Below are 18,930 nucleotides of genomic sequence, written 5' to 3' on the forward strand. Positions count from 1 at the left end.
CCCCACTTTTCTTCAATTCTTTCTGGGAGAAAGAACTTTAAGTTTATGTACTCAAGTCAAGATGAGGGGATTTAATCCCACACATTTCTTCCTCAGCCACCTCACCTGTAAAATGAGGGATCAGATAGTAACTAAGGGTCCGCAAAGGATTACAAATTTTGGGTTTTTAACCAGATTTCATTGTGTATAATACTCAAAGAATAAGAGGAATAAAGAAGTGTTCAATCATATTTGTTGACTCCTAAGAAGCAAAACCTTTTTAATGGAGGAAGAGAAGCCCAGCTAGAACTTAAATCAACCAGCCACATATTTCAGTAGTAATTTGTAAGAGATTGTGATCTTACCCACTGACCTTGTAGAAAGGACAAAGTCTCAGCGACTGGAGTTGCCCCAAGATGAATTATTTGGTAGAAGCTGCTACTTAATATGGGAGAAAGGAAGGGAACTCAAGACTTTATTGAGCACCTACTATGTGCCAAGTATCTTGTTAAGCACTTTACAAATATGATCTTGATTTTCACCACAACCCCAGGACTATTATCATCCCCATTTTATAGGTGAGAAACTGAGTCAAATAGAGGGGAGGTGAGTTGGCACTCTATAGTCTCCCTGACCCCAGCCCCATCTTCTGGCTGATATTCTATCCAATGTGTCAACAACTCCCTGTCAGAGGCTGGATTCTAATCCTAATTTTGGGTGTCAAGAAGTGCCAAGGGGCAGAACTGTCCCTAAATGTAATGACTGGCTTGGATTGTTGGTAAGAAGCCCTGTGGAGGGGAATCATTCTCTCTGTGATGGCTCTAAAAGCAAACTGATAGCCTTCCCTGGCTTTCTTTCAGACTTTTCCCTGCTGCCTCTTGGGGGAGGACAACCCCTGAGAAAGTCACAGGATGGGGAGGTAGAGGCAGGATTTCTTTGTCTCGCCCAGAAACTATGGAGGCACATCTGTTCTCATGCACAATCCCTAGGGAAGAGCTTTGGGCCACCCTTCGCCGCCTTCTCTTCCTGAGCGTTTCAGAGACAGGCACAAAAGTGAGCTTTCCTGGCCCAAAAGATGGAAATCATTAGGACCATGTTGACACATCCTCAAGCAGCACCGTGGGGCTGTGAATGCTTATCCAGGTGGCTCCTCTTGAGGAGAGTACACGGACAAAGTCACTGCTGAACCACTGCCTTCTGGGCAGCATTAGTCTGGATGATGGAATGGAGGATGCCCCAGCATGGAGAGTCCTAGAATCTGGCCTTCTGGACCATGGAAGGAAAGGGGACGGGGTCCAGGTGAAGCTAACAATATGGGAAATCTAAAGTCTTAACTTTCAGTAGCAGGAAATGAGCCAGTTTGGATGGGCTGGCAGCAGGAGCAAGGTAGCATTTGGATAGTTCCATGCTAATGTGTTTGGACTTGATTCTAGATCAGAAGGAAGAGGACCAGGCTGGGCTTTAAGAAGGAGGCTGTGGCCTGGAGGGCAGATATGAAGAGAAGATCTCTCATCTTTTTGAGTCCAGTAACCTTTCTACTCCATTAACTTTCTATCTAGTAATCTTTTTACTATGTAATATTTTTTGGTCATTTTTTGGTAACCTCAGAACTTAGCATGGTGTGCCATTTAATAAATGCCTGTTTACTTGGCAATAGTGAATTCCCTTTAAGATTACTCTCTGTTGACCCTGGACATATCTTATACATACAAGTTGTTTGCATGTTGTCGTCTTGATTAGACTGGGAGCTCTTTGACAGCAGGGTCAGTTTTTGCCTTTTTTCGTAATTCAGTATTTAGCACAGTGCCTTATCATGATAAGGTCTTAATAATTGCATCCAGACTCACACCATCAAAGGATATACAACTCACAAAAAATAACAGTAATCTTTCACTGTAAAAAAAATTTAGATTATATATCTAAAAGAAACAAATAGATAGCACTGTTCAATGAATCATCCTATCTCAGAGCTAGATGCAATCTCAGAAGCCAGCTAGTCCAACTTGTACTTGAACCCGAATTCCCTCCATGACATCCCCTTGAGACAAGGGACCATTTTGCCTTCTCTTAAAATGAGTGGGAGCTCACTGATACCTGAGGAAATCTATTCTACTTTTGGGTAGCTCTAAGTAGCTCTAATTGTCCCAACCATACTTGCTTATTCTATCAGAAACTGAGTTATAATTCATTTATGCCTTGTGATTTGCACTCACAAAGGGCAGCTGAATGTTTTCTGATTCTTTCCATCCACCTCCTAAGTTTCAGTTCCCTAATATCCATTTCTGTTTCTCCCCTCTTCCCCAAAGATCTCTTGCTGTGGCAGAAAAAGTAGCCCTCTCCATCATTGGTAAGCTAAGATCCTGAGAGCCAGAGGGAGGGTCCATGAGAGCCAGTCCTCTTTGAGAACAAGGGATAAGCAACAGCCTAGATTATCAGTCTTGATTAGTCATTCAAACTTTCTTTGGTTCTCTTCATTTCCTCACAGTATGGAACCAACTTCTTCCCTTCCAGACACACTGGACTAATATATTTCCTGTCTTGGTGCATTCACACCAACAGGGTTCCATGCTTAAGAGTGCCCTCCTGACTGTCTACTTCTCAGAATTCTCAGTTGCCAACTCCTTTAAGAAAGGCCTCTTTTACATGGCCCCACATCACTTCCCCAATTGGCTTCTTCCCTCCCCAAATTACCTCAGCCTTACTTCTGACGAAGAGGGTCTATTTCACATTAGAAGGTCAGCTGTTCAGGGCAGGGCCTTTTCTCACTTTTGGTCTTGTTTGCATGTTTAGCACAGTCTAGCTTTGCACAAAGTGGACACCTTTTAATGTATGAGTGTATAGTGGACATATGAATCAACTGAAGTCAGAAAGTTTACCTGCAGACAGTTTTAGATGTTAGAATAAAATAAGGTTGTGGCACTGAGAAATAAATTACTGGACAGAGAAGAAGCATCTCTAGGGAAGAACATTATTGGATGGGGAAAGTGAAGAGAGTTCATCAAAAACCCTCCTAGGGTTTCCAGCCTGAGTAAATATAACAATGGCAGCTCCAATGACAAACTGAGAAGTTTTTAGTTTTAGAAATGCTGCATGTGTGATGATAACAAGGCATTCAAGTAGAAATGTTAGGAAGGAATTGTAGCTAAGAGAAAAGAATTCTGGTGAGACTACATACAACAAAAAAGCACAAATACATTTTGCACATTTCTCTAGTATGGCTACTTCAAAAAGACAGAGAAGAAAAGAAAAGGGAAAAGAGAGGAATGAGTAGGAGGGGGAAAGACTGACAGAGAAAAGAAGATAGAAATGCATTCACCAAGGAGAAAGAGGAAGGGGAAGCACCGGGTGGCAGAGAGAACGGCCAGCTAGGTTCTGAAGTGGTATTAGCAAACACATTTTGTACCTGATTTCTCCCTAGATCTTTGGGTTCTGAGGAAGTTATGCTGCTACTCTGAGATCTGGGCCAGGGCTCCTAAAAACTCCTTCCTCCACAGGGCATCCTAATAGCAGACCCAATGCAAAGCTATCTCACTAAACTTGAAGTTTTTGTTCTAAAACTCCTTAGAGATTTCCTAGCAGGGCCTTTTCTATACTGTCATGCTTCTGGTCTTCATCTCTGGAGAGAAGACTAACGACTAATAGGGAACTGATTCCCCAACTCAGTGGAGCCACAGTCAGAGGCGACCACAACTGGGAGCTGGCAGTGCCACTAGGCTCCAAATTAGATTCCGTTGCTTTGAGTTGCTGCCTTCTGGTGGGTGCCATTTCTGGTTCTCTATCACAGCTTTGAGAGAGCACTTGGGTCTGCAGACATGAAAGACAGTTATGCTGAATCTTTGGGTCCAGAGAAGCTGATGGAAGGCTCACATGGTAAGAGCCATCAGTGGAGGGCTGCAGGTTCCCTTATCTTCTCATCAAATGCAGAAAGACCCAGCCTGATGTTACAAACAGACCTGTCCTTTGAATGGTCATCAAGGTCACTGGGATGAAGTCAGCTAGTCCATCTCAAGCTGGGGCGACAAAAGCTGTCTTGGGCAGAATGCTGTCAGCCAGTACGGGGGCCACAGATTTGAGGCTCTGCCCGAGAAAAGATGGCAGCACCTTCCTGGTGATCAGCCTTTGTGGGCAGAGGCCAGCCCTCGGCCCATCTGGGGCATGGCCAGCCACAATGTGGTTGGGGAACACACGAGGGACCTGGCTTCCCTCATGCAGCTTCTCAAGGCTCTGCCTCAAAGACACTGTTGGCCCCACTACTAACTACCAGGGATTGTTGATTTCCTTACTAATCTTGTTTTTGAAAAATATACTGTCTGTGGCTCTGGCTGACTAGTCCCTGGCCTGGTGTGATTCAGCCTTCATCTAACTGACTAAGGGGGGTCTGCCAAGCCATAAGATGCTTGAACTATGGAGAGGGGTTCATACAGAAGCACTCTTCCACCTTCTTTGAGCAGCTTTCCTTCAGGGTATCTTCTTGTTTTCTTACTGAGGTTTTCCTGCAGCTTCTGCTTTTCTCCAATTGCCAAAGAGAATTATCCTTGCTGAAAGTGAACACTGAAGTGGATAGAGGGAGGTCTCCATTCTATATATGATGGGTAGACAGGCTTACCACCTTCATGTGAAATTATTTAATTTCAAACACCTGCAAAGTTCATATATTTGAGCCTTGCTGACTTCTTTAGGGTGTGAATCCCACAATACTCAGGTTCAGTCTGGGATAGGTAAGAAAAAATAGGACAAGTGACAGGACAGGTATTGTGGAGCCCAATTACAACAATGAGCCGGGCAACTGGCCTGGGACAACTCCAGAATCAGGTTGGAGACAAAACATTTCCATTTTCAGCTCTGGGAGCTGAATGGGGGAAACAGGTATTTCTGGAGAAGACAACAATTCTCTGAGAAGGAAATCATGTTCTCATTATTCCTTCTCCCACCTCTCACCCCCTTTCCAGTCTTCTCCCTATTTAAGATTTATTTAATGCTAACTGACATTAGATAACAGCTTAACCTGGTCCTGATGAGAGAGAGTGGGTTGAATAGGAACTTAATTGCAACAAAGTTGGGGTGGGAAGAATCTGCTTTTGTGGTGTTGATAGCATACTGATATACCCATAACCACTACCCAAATTGTCAAAAGCAGGTGGTAAGAGTTTCACTGCATGTAAATCTGTTCCTTTTCCCAGAATACACAACTTTTGGGTGAGAAACAAGTTCTTTGGGTTTTCAGGGCAAATCACTCTAGCACTTACTGTTCAAAAAGGATAAAATGAAAATATTTTTCTGTCTGAGAAATGCTCTCACTACAAATTACCTACCAAATGTTACTTGTTAGCTCGAAGGAGTAGGCTATCTAAAAAGTCTGGTTTCTTCAATAAACTAATAATTAAAATAGTCTGTTTAGATGGCACTTCAGAGATTCCCAGGAAAAAGTAAAGAAAAAAGTTGTTTTACTTGACAGACTAGATTGCATCAATCAGGAATCTGAAGGACAAATCACTGGGAACATAGTTTTTGGAGTTCCTTTGAGAACATTATTCGTAGAATATAAATGAAAAAAAAACCTTGAGTTTCCTATTCTAGTTAACTGCTAGTTAAGGACTCCATTTAACTGGACTATAAACATGATTCAAACGTTCATATCCCCCCAAAAACAGAGACTTGTATTCTGGTTTATTCTGGGCTGAATTTTGGAGGAGCTTTTTGGTGAACCTACCTGTCCCTGCAGGACTGCTGGAAGTACCTCGGTGATTTGCAAATATTCTCACTAGGAATAAACAAATGTAGGTAGTGTGGGCTACTTAGTGTTTGGGGTAGCTCAGCCCAAGCAAAACAAAAAAAAACATTTGTTTGGATTTAATTTAAAAGATTATCCCTGCAGCACCTGGAGTACAGCACCTGCTTGGGTTAATTAGTATACGTTTAAATGTGGCTGCTGGCATTACTGGAATACTTGAATTACAATTTTCAAAATTCAATTTGAATTCCAAGTTGAGTAAAAACCAATTAGTTAAGATCATGCTTATGATGGCTATCTGTAGTAGGGGCAGTTTGCAAAATTCAAGGCATTTTGCATAATATTTTAAAATGTCTTCAATATACTGGCAAATTTGGGGGAAAGAGATTTACTGTGTGCTTGTATAGAAGAAAATTTTAAAATAGGCTTTAAACACAATGAGAAATATACTACTATTTCATTCTTTGCGTCCTGTGATACTTTAGTGTTTCAGAACACATTTATAGTCTTTATGTCAATATGTCAACATTGACCTCTTCCGAAGCAAACTAATAGTTTAAGGAACTTTAATCAACAGCTTTAGTCTAACAGACATGAGTTATTCTGTACTTCTAAAGCAGGTGAATGAAGACCTCAGAAAGAAGAACTGTTTCCCTCAGTTCAGGCTCCAGCCTAGTACAGCTTATTGATTTTTACAATTTCAGATCGAGTAAGACTCAATTGTGCAATCTGAGATTTGTTTGCATCTAGAAGAAGCACCTCAGGCAAGATTGTAACACAGAAGAGCAGCCATGTAGTCAGCAGATCTGCATTTGTGTTTACCTTGTTGGAGGACTGCTTTATGTGAAACTAAAACAAGGTAGAGGATTTGAAGAAGATCTGGCAGGAAAGACTTCAATTTTTAGAGTTCCCACATTTTACATGAAGGAACAAAAAGCCTACTTATTTGAACTGAGACCACCAGTCTTCAATTTTATTGTGTGTCTGCATTGAAATAAAGTACTTAGATAATAATAAGGGAGCAGGGGCTGTTCTTGATGAATATGAACATTTGGTCCACATGAATCCCATTTCTGAAATGGAAAAACTTGAGAATGTAGTTGTTAAGCCACTCTAGATCATGGAGAATAGGGGAGAAATACCACAGGAATGGTGACTGGCAATTTTTTTAAAAAGGTAAAAGAACAGTTTGTGTTAACAAAAGAGAGTGAGCTTCAGTTCCTGGGAGACAGGTGGCTTAGTTCAGTTAAATAGATTTGGAACTGGATAAATGGTCAAAGATGGTAGTGATTTGGTGTCAATGTGTCAGGAAGTTTCTGATGAAGTGCTCCAGGGATATGAGTTCTTCAATATTTTTATCAGTGACTTAAATCTGCAGATGACACAAAAGTTGGGAGGGATAACTAACATAACAAACAACAGAGATAGCATCCAAAAATATCCCAAAAGGACAGACCATTGGGTAGAATCTCCCAAGGTGAAACTGAATATAGATAAATGTAAACTCATATACTTGACAATGGCCCAGGAGTAAGATGTGTGTGTGTAGGGGGAAACAGGTAGTAGTTAATGTGAAGAAGATCTGGGGTTTTCATATAGCACAAACGTGAGTGCAGTATGCTGTATGATAGCTCCCAAAACTAAGGTAGTCTTAGGCTGCATAAGAGAGTCATGCTTTAAAGAAGGTAGTGATCATCCTGCTACATCTACCTTGTCAGAGCATACTTGTTGTACTGTGTCTGCTTCTGGAGCCAGGGCTTAGAAAAGATACAGATAAGCTGGAGAGAATTCAGAGGGCAAAAGGGGCATGGGGAAGGGTCTTGAGCTCATGCCAAATGAGGAGGGGCTAAGCAAATTGAGGATGCGTATCTTGGAGAAAAGAATTATCTGAAAGATCATCATGTGAAAGGGAGATGGATGAAATTGGCCCTAAAAACAATGGGTAGAAACTGCAAAGAAGAAAATTTAGACTTGACATGAGGAAGAACTTCCTATCAAACCAGGGATGGGATGAGCTACCTCCATGAGGCCAGGGCCTCCCCTTCAGTGGAGATCTTTAAGCAGAAAATTGTATAAGTTCTTGTGGACCACGCTGCAGGGAGGGCTCCTTTTCAGGTATGGACTGGACTACCCATCAATAAATTCCCTTTAAAACTCTCAAATTCTGTGATATCTCCAAATTTCTACTTTAACTTACAAAACCCCTAGCATTTAGCTAAACCACATCCCTGGAAGACAGGAGGTATTCAGCAAATACATTTTGATTGACTGAATGCCAAAGGGGAAGGTGAATAAGACTAATAAGAATAAGGAAGGGAAGATCCACTGGATGAATGGTAGGACCGAAGCAGGCCGAGTAAAAGAACTGGTGATAAGAAGAGGAAACAAGTCCTTCCTTCCTGTCTCTGGCCTTTTGCCTTAGTGCCTTTGTTCCCAAGATCCGCAGCCCCTTATCGAGACTGTTCATTTCTCTGAATCCCTTTGACAATTTAAGCCAACCTGGCAAGTGATCATCTGCTCCACATTATCCTTTCAGTAAATTTGATCAAAATAATCAGTTGACAAGTTTCTTGAGGGCAGAAGCTATCCTTGGTCTCCCCAAAGCCCAGACATAGTGGTGGACACAGAGTAGGGTCAAGGATTTAGAGTTGAGAGGCACCTTCAAAGTCTCCAACCCTCTCCTTTTACAAGTGAGGATGCTCAAGCCCCAGAGAAACTAAATGCCTTGCCCCAGGTGCCCCAGAAGCTAGATGTGAACCCAGGACCTCTGGCTCCAAATGCGATGCCTTTTCCAGTGCTCTACCTCCTTGTTCTCTGTGCAGAACTTCACACTACTGGAGGGGCAGAAGGACATGTGCATTTGCTGCAGCCCAGCTCTGAGGAGAGCCTGCTACTCACCACTGCTCGTAGACTCGGCAGGGAGGGTCTTCTGTCCAATCTCTTCCAGGATCTTCTTCCGAGTCTCGCTCCGCTTGTGCTTCTTGCCCACGTAGTGCTGCTGTGCCATGAATGGACTATTAAAGAAGGCACAGCAAAGCTCGCAGTATCTGTCTGGGTTGTTCAGATCCAAAGTGGGGCCAGCACCAGCCGGGGGGGTATCTTCCATTGCCGCTTCTGGGGCGGCTCTGTCGGAAGTGGGCTGCTGTGGCTCCGGCCCGGCACAACTAGCAACAGGCAGACCTGCTGAAAGAATAGACTCCGAATGTTGAGAAATATCTACAGAAAATAGAATAGAGTTTTAATAGAAAAATCTATTTTAATACAGGTTATAAACATTTGTTCATGTAACACAACTGCCACATCAAGGAAACTTTTAAAAAATTTATCATTGGTGTGTCTGCTAGTTAGAGTAAATGTGCACGTTTACACGTGTGTGTGTGTGTGTGTGTGTCCAAGCTTGGTCACTATGTTTTTCCATGCAGAAAGGCTTCCAAAATCTTGGCATACAAAAGAGTCAGAGAGCACGATGCTCAGCACAGCAAAGTGAGCCCTAGCAGACCTGACCATGGAGATACATTCTTCTGGGCTTCCTCTTAATGGACAGAGCAGCCTTGCCAAGGAGCCAGGGTCTGTCTGGAAGAACAAGTTAATGGCACTAATTCAAGCTTGGCTCGTTCTCTAGTTACTTTGGGGTGAAATCATACCCAACTATATATTCTCAGCCCTGTAACTTCAAAGTTGTTCTTTCCACCTGCTCCACTGAAGTTGGCTTGTTCAACTTGGGAGACTGAGGGTAGGACACCTAACTCTTATAGGACATTATGGGTCAGGTCATCTCTGGCTTAGCCTGCAACATATTCAGAGAATTGGTCTTCTAGCTCATAATTGCTAAAACTGACCTTGATAGATAAAATCTATTTTAAATATACAGAGAAAAATCTCATCTGTATAAACCTAAAATATATTTTTGGGAGACTGATATAACAAATATATAGTACTCTGATATCATCCTGATGCTATACAAGACTTCTCATATTATAGGTTTCCACAAGTAATGGTATAATGGCCTGACAAAAATGGGAATATATTCCATTAGTGAATAGCCTACACTGGGAAATGAATTCTCTTCTCCAAAGCAGGGCAATCAGCAAGCATGGTGAATTACTTGCTATAGAAATACCAAATCACAATCTTTATAATAGAACACAAGCCTCAGATTCTCTTCCATTCCAAACCTGGGTTGGATTTCCCAGATTTGGATGAATTTTCTAGATTTCTATTCAATTCCAGAATAGATGTCCTCATTTTAGGCTATCTTGGACCGGCTCTCAAAGTACACTTCATATGTTCTCAACTAGACAGTCAACCTACCCAGGGCAGGACTCTTGTTCTCAGTAGCTGCTCAATAATTATTTCTTAGTCATAATGATATAACTTTTTGGATCTTTACAGGGAAATGGGGATATATAATTTGCTGCCTGTTAGCTGAGTAAAAGGAAATTTACCTAGGATATGCTATGGCCATAATATAGTTTATGTAATTTTATATAATTTATATATAATTTTATATAATAAGATAAATATTAAGTATAATATGAATTAAAGGTACAGAAAAGGAAAAGACCTGAGATTAACAGAGAAGGGAGAGATTAATAGTCATTTGAGTAATGATTTATTATTTTTTTTTTTGCTGAGGCAACTGGGGTTAAATAACTTGCCTAGTCTCACACATCTAGGAAATGTTAAGTGTCTGAGGCCGGATTTGAACTCAGATTCACTGTGCCATCTAGCTGCCTCTATGATTCACGATTTGATTCTGTTTAAGTAGAAGCAGGGAGAAAGAGGGCATGGTGAGTACGTAGCATGTTGTCAGACAATGGTCAGGTGGAGAAGAGCTACTTCACCCATTTTTATTTAGCTTTATTCAGATAAGAGCTAAGATGAAAAGGGAGGTCAAGTCCAATGGGCAATCATATTCTCCAAATTCAATGTTAGGGGCACAGAATGAAAGTAAAGAATTAGGAGAGCAGCAATGGGTCCCTTCAAAGAGCCACTTTCCCAGAGGGAGACTTCTAGAAGTAAAGATAGAGGATAGACTGAAAAAAGACAGTGTGAGAAGCACAGGGAGAATGAAGGATAAAGAGGTGAATAGAACCTTACCCTTGTCTGGCTGAGAACTTGGTGGAGACGTCTGAGCATGTTCTCCCATTAACTGCTTCAACTTTTTGGCATGAACTTTCCCCAAATAGTGAGACTGAGCAACAACTGGGGAACTAAAAATCATGTTGCAGAGATCACAAAATTTGTTTTTGTCCACCACTCCACTCCCATCCGTCTGAAATCAAGCGCAGTCTCAATTAAAAGATTCAACAACTCGGAGTCTGTTTTAACATCACAGTAGCAATGTGGCACACTCACCTGCAGAGTCAGAAAATCCAGCTTCCCTCTTTTATCAGTCCCTTGGGCTTCACTTTGTTCCCCATGAATTTGGAAATAAAGTCTAACCTTTTGAGCGTGTTTTTTGCCCTGGAAAAAGAGATGGCAGAACTCAGTGGAAAAGCACCACCTGCCCCTTAATCTTGAGCAGGGCAGGGTTTGGGATTGAGGGAGGATGCTCAATCTGAACAATGTTTGCTGGGAGCCTTCCATTTGCTTTCCAGTCTCTGGCTCTTCGTTAAACAAAGCCCCAGCTCCATAGGGGAGAAGTTAGCAGCAGCAATTGACCTGTTTGTCCATCTAGAATCAACACGACAGCACAGAACCCAGTAACTCAACCTGGAAATGTTTCTGAGGTTGGATCTGGGTTATGTTTTTAAACCAGTGGAAAATCTGGCAATGTTTCTCCAGAGTGGTTGGGACCATTCCCCCCCTACCAGCCTCACTGAAGCCCTGCACTTCACCCCCACACATCCTCTCCACCTGGTGGCCTTCCCTCTGGCTGGCGGCTCCTGGGGTACCAGGCCTGCCCAGGGCCCGTTCCTCTCCAGGCAGCCTTCTCTACCATTCCCTTACTCTTCCTCTCAAGTGTCCTCGTGTGCGTTGTCTTCTTCAGTGTGAATGGGGGCGGGGCAGCCTTTCTGCCTGTACTTGCCATCTCTTAGGTCAGTGCCTGGGACAGGGTCTGAACGCCTCAAACCAAATTGTCTCCAATGACAAAATGAGCCTGAGCTAACCTCTGGCCTAAGTACAGGAGAACGAAACACAAGGTTTTGTAGAGTTACTGTCGCTGAAGCAGCTCCTTTCCGCCGCAGCTGCTGTGGACAGAATCCCCAACACCAGAAATGGATGGCGGCTGCACAATGTGGACACTGCCAGGGTGCGCGCTCACCACGGGCTCCACGTCACTCTTCACAAACAAGTCCACACCCAGGTAACCATTGAGAAAATCACGGACTAGGAATGAGCCCAGGAGGGATTTCCTCTCTGCCCCTCCCTGCCTGCCATGCTGTGGTTCTTCTGGGCGAGGGGCTTGACCTCTGTGGGCCCCAGTTTCCTCATGTGTGAGATGAATGGGCTGAGCCGGCTCCTCCCAACCCCCCCAATGCTCTGAGTCTAAAGTCAGTGCCCTAACTCAGCTTCCCCATTTGAACTTCTCTTTGTGTTTGGTGGCCTTGCCCGCAGAAGGCTCAGATCATGTCTGTGAGCCTCCCATTCAATGATTAAGAGTTTGCCCCCGAGGCTCATAATTTTACTCCTGTGCTTTTTCAGGGACATAAGGATGTGATGGCTCTAAATATCATGGAAAGAAGAAAAACCCCAACTTAGTTCAGGCCGTAATTCCTCTTTGCTTTCAGCTTACCTCATAATGTGAAATCCTTTGGGATTCAAACTGTAGCATTGCGCCACATACTTTACAAAAGTTGTCTGTAAAAAGTTCATTCCTTTTATGTTCATCCAAAATAGTATCTATAAGCACAAAAGGGGAGGGAGGGGAGTAAAACAGGGCATCATGGGAATAGACCATGGAAGCTTCTTCTCTTTTCCTACTAGCTGCTATAGACTATCTCAACTCAAATTTTGAAAATTATGCAAAGGTTTTTCTTTTTAAAAAAATATGTAGACTGTGAATCTCTTAACAGCAGGAAACAAAGAGCTAAAGAAAGGGAAAAGGAAAGCCATGAGCATAGTAATAGTGACCTCTGGGTCACTGTATTGAAAGGTTATCACAAAGGCTGGCTCTGTTACCTACTTCACATGACTCCCCAACCTCCATCCTTACCCCTATCCCCACCCCCCTCCCTCTTTACAAATGTGGAGAAGGCATTTATTTCTACCCTTCATATAGGAAAACTGGCACAAACTGGGGTTAAATATCACAGTACAATTAACAATTTGTATTCTTATGCAACAATTCTGACGTGGGTTCAGAAAACCAGGCATCAATGTTTCTGTTTCCCAGCAGATGACCAAACTAAATGCAAGTAAGTTTTAAGACAGTCAACAATTTCTAAGTACTATACCACCCATTACCTGAGAGTCACAAGGAACCACAAACCTACTTTAAGAAAGGTGGGCGCACATCCTCAGTAGCTGATACAAATATGACACCACCCATTTCACAAAACACTTCTCCCACTAGCATATCAAAGCTAAAAGTACAATTCATTTTTAACATGTGGAAATGATACTGTAAGATATCTCACTGCGGACTGACTTAAGTAGATAATCTCAGGATTTATATTTGTGATTTACATTCCCATTCTGAGCTCCTCATAGCTAAAATTTATCTTGTGAGAATTTGCCGGCCTAAATGTGATACAAATCACTCACAGAGCTTTCTATAACATACTGTAAATACTTCAGGGTGGGGGGTAGTAGAAATAAGACCTCTTTTGGAACCCGGTTTTGCTCCCTACTATCTGTGGACAAGTCATTTATTTTCCTGGTGCCTTGGTGTCTTCATCTGTACAATGAATAGTTTGGACCAGCTGGTATTAGCTCCAAACTTATGTTTCCATTGCTATTTGACAAATACTGACCATTCACTATGCGAAAGGCTCTTTACAAGGTATTATTGGGAATATAGGAAGATGAGGGGTGTTAACTAATCCTGTAATGCATGGTAGGAAGTAAGAGAACAAAAATGCTCTGAGAGTTTAGAAGAGATTACTTCTGGAAGGAAGATCCAAGGAGGCTTCATGGCAAGGCAGCAATTGTCCCTGGTCCTGAAGGAGCGGCTAGGAGTAGAAAGGAGAAGCTAGGGGGACAGACATAGGTGGGAAAGGTCCTCCGAGCAGAAGCAATGCTTTCAGGGTATGTTCACACAAGCCATGTTTTACATCATAAGGCTGTAGGTCTGGCTGCACTAATGCCACAGGGTGACCTTGGTCCTTGGTATCTGGGCTTCTGAACTTCAGAGAGGGGGTTCAATGAGAAAATCTCTGCCAACTCTGCTACGCTAGGCTTCTAGCATCATCTCTAAAGCCAGTCAAGGAAAAAAAAAACTACCCAGAATAGTAACTCCCATTTCAGGTCTTCTCCAGTGTCAGACTGAGTAAGTGTAACTTGATTGTCCCTGGGCAACAGACCTGAAAATTCATTTAAAAAAAAAAACCAAAAAAAAAAAAAAAAACCAAAAAACCATCAAAAAGAGGTAAATGCCTCCCCCTGGTGACTATTAAAATTCACTGCAGTGGAAAATGTTTAGAATCCTGCATTAATAGAAGCAAGCAGCTTTTCTGAGGCTCCAGAGAAGCCAGAGCATCGAAGGACTGGGCAGGACTGAATGGGCAGTGCTGAGGGGAGAAAGAGAGCCGCATGGGGCCAGTTTTATTCTGCCCTTAGGACTGTGGGACCCTGGGCAGATCACTTAACATTTTTAGCCTCAGTTTGCTCACCTCATGGGAGGTCAACATACCATCAAAACCACAAATCCCTCTTCTACAGGTGAGGTCGCTGAGGGCCTTTAAGTGAATTATCCCAGAAAACACAACCCAAATCTAGGGTGCTCTCCATTATAGCAGTTCCTTTTGGGGGCTTTCCTGTTTGTGAGTAGTCGGTATCTCTGGTTGGCAGAAGATCCTCGCCCCCACATTCAGGAAGCCTGACCATGCTTCAGAGAAGCAGTGTAGCCTGGGAGTTACTTCTGATACTTTTTGTGGCCTTGGATGGGGAGAGTGACAATCAGATCTGAACCTTGGGACCCTCAACCTCTGGGTATCTCAAGAACAAGCTGGGGTTCACTCCTCCATTCCACTGAATAAGGAGTCTTACCATCCTTCTCTTCCCTAGCCTTTTCCACGCGTCTAACTCAAGCACTCATCCCTGCGTACTGGAATCACTCTTCCGGTCTAGTTACCCCCCGCCCCCAGCCCCCCTGCCAACTCCACCTGGTTAACCTGCTCGGAGCTTCAATGGCTCCCCACTTCTCACAGACAAAGCCCCAGTGCCTTACTTTGGCATCCAGGCCCCGCCAAGCTGGATGACTCGGTCAAATATGTATGGAGGACTTGATTCCTGACCCTGAGCCCAGTACTGGAGGTACCAAGAAAAGCCAGTCCAGCCCTGACCTTGGGGAGCTCTCTTTTACATATAAGATGCATACAGAGCAGCCGGAGGTTAGTGGGCCTGGAAATAGTCTGGAAGGAAGCAAGGTAGACATGAGGCTCAAGGCCATGGAGGAGGGGCCCCTGTGATTGGACAGTGTCGGGGAAGGGACCTTGTGTGAAGAGCTTTCCATGCTCCACTTTGGGTTTGATTCCTGAGGTTGGAGGGAGACAAGGGTTGGGGGAGGCTGTTACTGGGTGCTCAGGAAGCTCTGAGTTCGATCCCAGCCCCTGACACTTTGTGGCTGTATGACCCCGGGCAAGTCCCGCTCTGGGTGCCTCTGTCTCACTTATAAAATCCCAGGGTGGTAAGAACAGTTGTCCATCTCTTTGAAAACCCTGAAGGGCTACCCACCTGCGGCAGACTGCTATGACTCAGGGTTCCTCTGGAGGCTCCCTCTTAATGGCCCCCCCAGTTCCTTTTCTGACATCCTGTGGCACTCCTTGCTAATGGGCTTCTTCCCAACTAGATGCTAAGCTCCCCTGGATTAAGAAGTCAGTTTTGGGCTTCTCTGCATCCTTCGCACCCAGCACAGGGCGCCTCTGGAGAATTATGAGCAAGAACCTTTTTCTTACTGTGGAGGCTGTCATTTATAACAAGGAGAAATGCCCTCTGAAGAGCAAGACAAACACTTTCTTCCTTCTCCTTTGCCACTGGCGAATGATGTTTGGATAGAGGTACAAGAACAGTTGAGTCTGATGAAGTGGAATAACATCCTAATTAAGAGCGCATCAGAGGAAGAATATTAACTTGTTCTATTCCCTGTTCCTTAAAGGAACTGTCCCAAGTCACTGCCCAACAGTGATAATTAGGATTTAGATTTTGTAGAATCTTTTGTTTTGTTGGAGGGACAGGAGGATCCAGACGTGTGAATTCATCCATGTGGGGGACTTCTAGGGTGTAAACTCCCTTCGCTGATACAGGTCAGCAACTTATCTGTAACTTCTATAGATGTAGTGAGAATTCTAGGGCTCTGAAAGTGAAAATAATTTTCCATGGTCACAATGAACCCAGATCTTTCTGATCCCATCCACTACTTCATGTTGCCTCCTTGCTAATAATTCAGGTCTTTTATTATTTTCTCACATCTATAAAGGAAAAGTTATCTGTGCGCACACACATTTCTAATGTCCCATGTCTATGTTGCCCTCCACCTCTAAAATTATTCTACGGCAAGAATGTAGAAAATTGTGTGCTTTGTCTCCTCCCTTCCCCCAACATTTTTTTGGGGGAGGGGAGATGTCAGACCTGACTAGACACCTGGGTGGTGCAGTGCATAAAGCATTGGGCCTGGAATCAGTCTTCCTGAGTTCAAAACTGGCCTCAAATACTTACTAGTTGTGTGACTCTGGGCAAGTCACTTAATCCTATTTGCTTCAGTTTCCTCATCTGTAAAATGAGCTCGAAAAGCAAATTGCAAAACAACCATATTTTTGCCAAGAGAATCCCAAATAGAGTCACAGAAAGTCAAGCAAGACTGAACAATAATAAAAACCAAATGGAGGCAGAAACTGAAATATAATGCAACTACAATGTGTTCATGCTTTAAGATTCTCCGAAAATAAATGATTTACTGATCAGAGCTGGAAGACAACTCTTTGGGGGACAATAAACACAGCGATCCCAGGAGAGCACAAATGAGATGAGGCTAATCTGGGGCTGTGAGACTTTCTCAGGACTGTATGGACAAGAAAATAAAAGTGAAGGGGCTCATAAGTATGGACGCGCATAAAGATGCACAAAATGTCATTGGCTGAAAACAAAACAAAATGCTTGTCAGAGACTATCTGTAAGCTGAGAGAGTTTCAGGCGGCTTGGAGGAGTTGTGATTAGGCAAGGAGAGAAAAGACACAGAAAAAGATATTTTTAGGGATTTAGGGAATTAAGAAAAAATTCAACAAGGGTCTAGAATGTAGGATGAATTAGCAAGAAAAAGATGGTAACTCTGAGGACTAGAAGACACTTGGAACAGAATTAAGAGGGCCTGGTTTCAAATGCTTGTTCTGCTATGACTTTAGACAACTGAGAATTCATCGCTCTGGGCCCCAGTTTTATTACCATCATTAGCCATTTATGCAATACTTCAGAAATACTATCTCATCTGATCTTTACCATAGATCTGGGAAGTAGGACCTACCATAGTTCCCATTTTATAGATAAGGAAACAGAGGTAGATAGAGGCTGTGACTTGCCTAGGGTCACACAACTAGTGAGTATCTGGAGTGCCATATGGACTTAGGTTTTCCTGTTGGCTTGTTGCCTCTGGTGACCCTAGCTACCTCAATCTACCATCCTCATTGACAAAAAGGAGGGGGCTGCCCCGGGTGGTCCCCAAGATCCCTTTTGCTCTAATATTCTAAGATTCTGCTGAGGAAGTGAAGGTAGGGAGTCCCTCTGCTGAAGGCCCTTGGAAATCATGGGATGTATTTAGTACTTAATATGGAGCCAAGTCAAACTAGCAGCTGTCCCTTAGCCCATGGGAAAGCAATTTGTGACTATGAGAAATCCACAAATGCACCATAATGTGGCTTATCGCCTGAACCTCCTTCCCATCAAAGGGAAACTGCTGACAACTCCGTGGGACTCTTGTCCTCTACTTGGGGAGCCATGGTAAGGAAGAGAGGCGGACAAGTCCTAAGTCCGTGTCCTTGGTTTTTGGAAGAATTCTAAAACTCTACCTGTCCTGGCCTCCCCAACCTCAGCACCTGGAGCTGCCAGGGGTTCATTTCATACCGAATATCTCTCAAGGCTCATCCATGTTTCTAAGGAGTTATGGAAATAAAGATTAGCAGCTGATAGGTTTTCTACAAGCTCATTTTTAAGTTGCTTTTTTTGGGAGACCAACCACCTCCTCCCCCAGTGTTCCACTTGGTGGTTGAGTTCTCAGATGAAAACAACTTGTCTAACTTGAAATTTAAGTCAACTATAATGCTAATATCACTTAACATTGATTCTGGGTGCTGAGTATAGTGAAGGTGGGGGGACAGACAAGTGGCACAGAGGGGAGAATGAAGTCCTTTTAAAAATGCTTACTAGAAGGCTAGAACCTTGAGAGTATTAACACTCTCTAGTCCAATCTAGCCAATGGAGGATTATCTTCAACACCAGCTTTGCTCAGTGATCACCTTGAACACCAAAGCCATCTCACAGTGCTTGCCCATCTAATTTTCTGACAGCTCGAATCTTTAATGAACCATTTATATTTCCTTACATTAAATTAAAATTATGATTTCTACCTTATAACTTTCACTATTTCTGAACTCCAGGGTAAGGCAGAATATACTTTTTTCTTGATCTGGGCAATCTGTAGCACCAATTCACCTTAAATGCTGGTACTAAGAAATAAGTGATCCAGCTTATCAAAACTGTAATTTTACAGTTTTATCTGAAGACTTTCGCTTGCTTTCTGGAATTCTCTTTAAATTACTTTCATACTTATGTCATTTTCCTAGTGTTTATTATGAGAATTCACCAGCATTTTATTTTTAACAACATTCACATGCATGGATTTCACAGATCAATAGTTCCCCTTGTTCTTTTTAATTCGGGCAAGTAAGTGGCATCATTCCTGTTTGAGGACAATTAAGAATGTGTAAATCATGCTTTTTGTAGAATAATGTATATGTAGCCTTCCAGGAAAATTAAGTTTAGAATCAATCAAAATGTAATGACTAAAATACATTTCTGAAATGGGCACTATACCTACTTTTCGGGCAAAGGTTAGCAAGTTGGAA

General features: G+C 42.9%; 1 protein-coding gene across 6 annotated transcripts in view; it reads right to left on the bottom strand.

The window, feature by feature from the left end:
• KRCC1 (lysine rich coiled-coil 1) overlaps window positions 1–18,930 on the bottom strand; it is a 40,465-nt gene that overhangs the window by 4,602 nt on the left and 16,933 nt on the right. Inside the window, exons 1-4 of one of the 6 annotated variants that reach the window (XM_051974402.1) lie at window positions 12,450–12,821; window positions 11,069–11,176; window positions 10,811–10,985; window positions 8,609–8,890 (exon numbers count right to left, since the gene is read on the bottom strand). In XM_051974402.1, coding sequence (XP_051830362.1) covers window positions 8,609–8,890; window positions 10,811–10,985; window positions 11,069–11,176; window positions 12,450–12,614 — 730 coding nt within the window. In that variant the 5' untranslated portion in view covers window positions 12,615–12,821. Of the gene's footprint in view, window positions 1–5,689; window positions 5,722–8,608; window positions 8,894–10,810; window positions 10,986–11,068; window positions 11,177–12,449; window positions 12,822–18,930 lie in introns of those variants that run through there. The other 5 variants (XM_051974401.1, XM_051974404.1, XM_051974403.1 and 2 more) reach the window with 5 other exon arrangements.

The sequence above is a fragment of the Antechinus flavipes genome, chromosome 2 (assembly GCF_016432865.1).
Source record: "Antechinus flavipes isolate AdamAnt ecotype Samford, QLD, Australia chromosome 2, AdamAnt_v2, whole genome shotgun sequence".
NCBI lineage: Eukaryota > Metazoa > Chordata > Mammalia > Dasyuromorphia > Dasyuridae > Antechinus > Antechinus flavipes.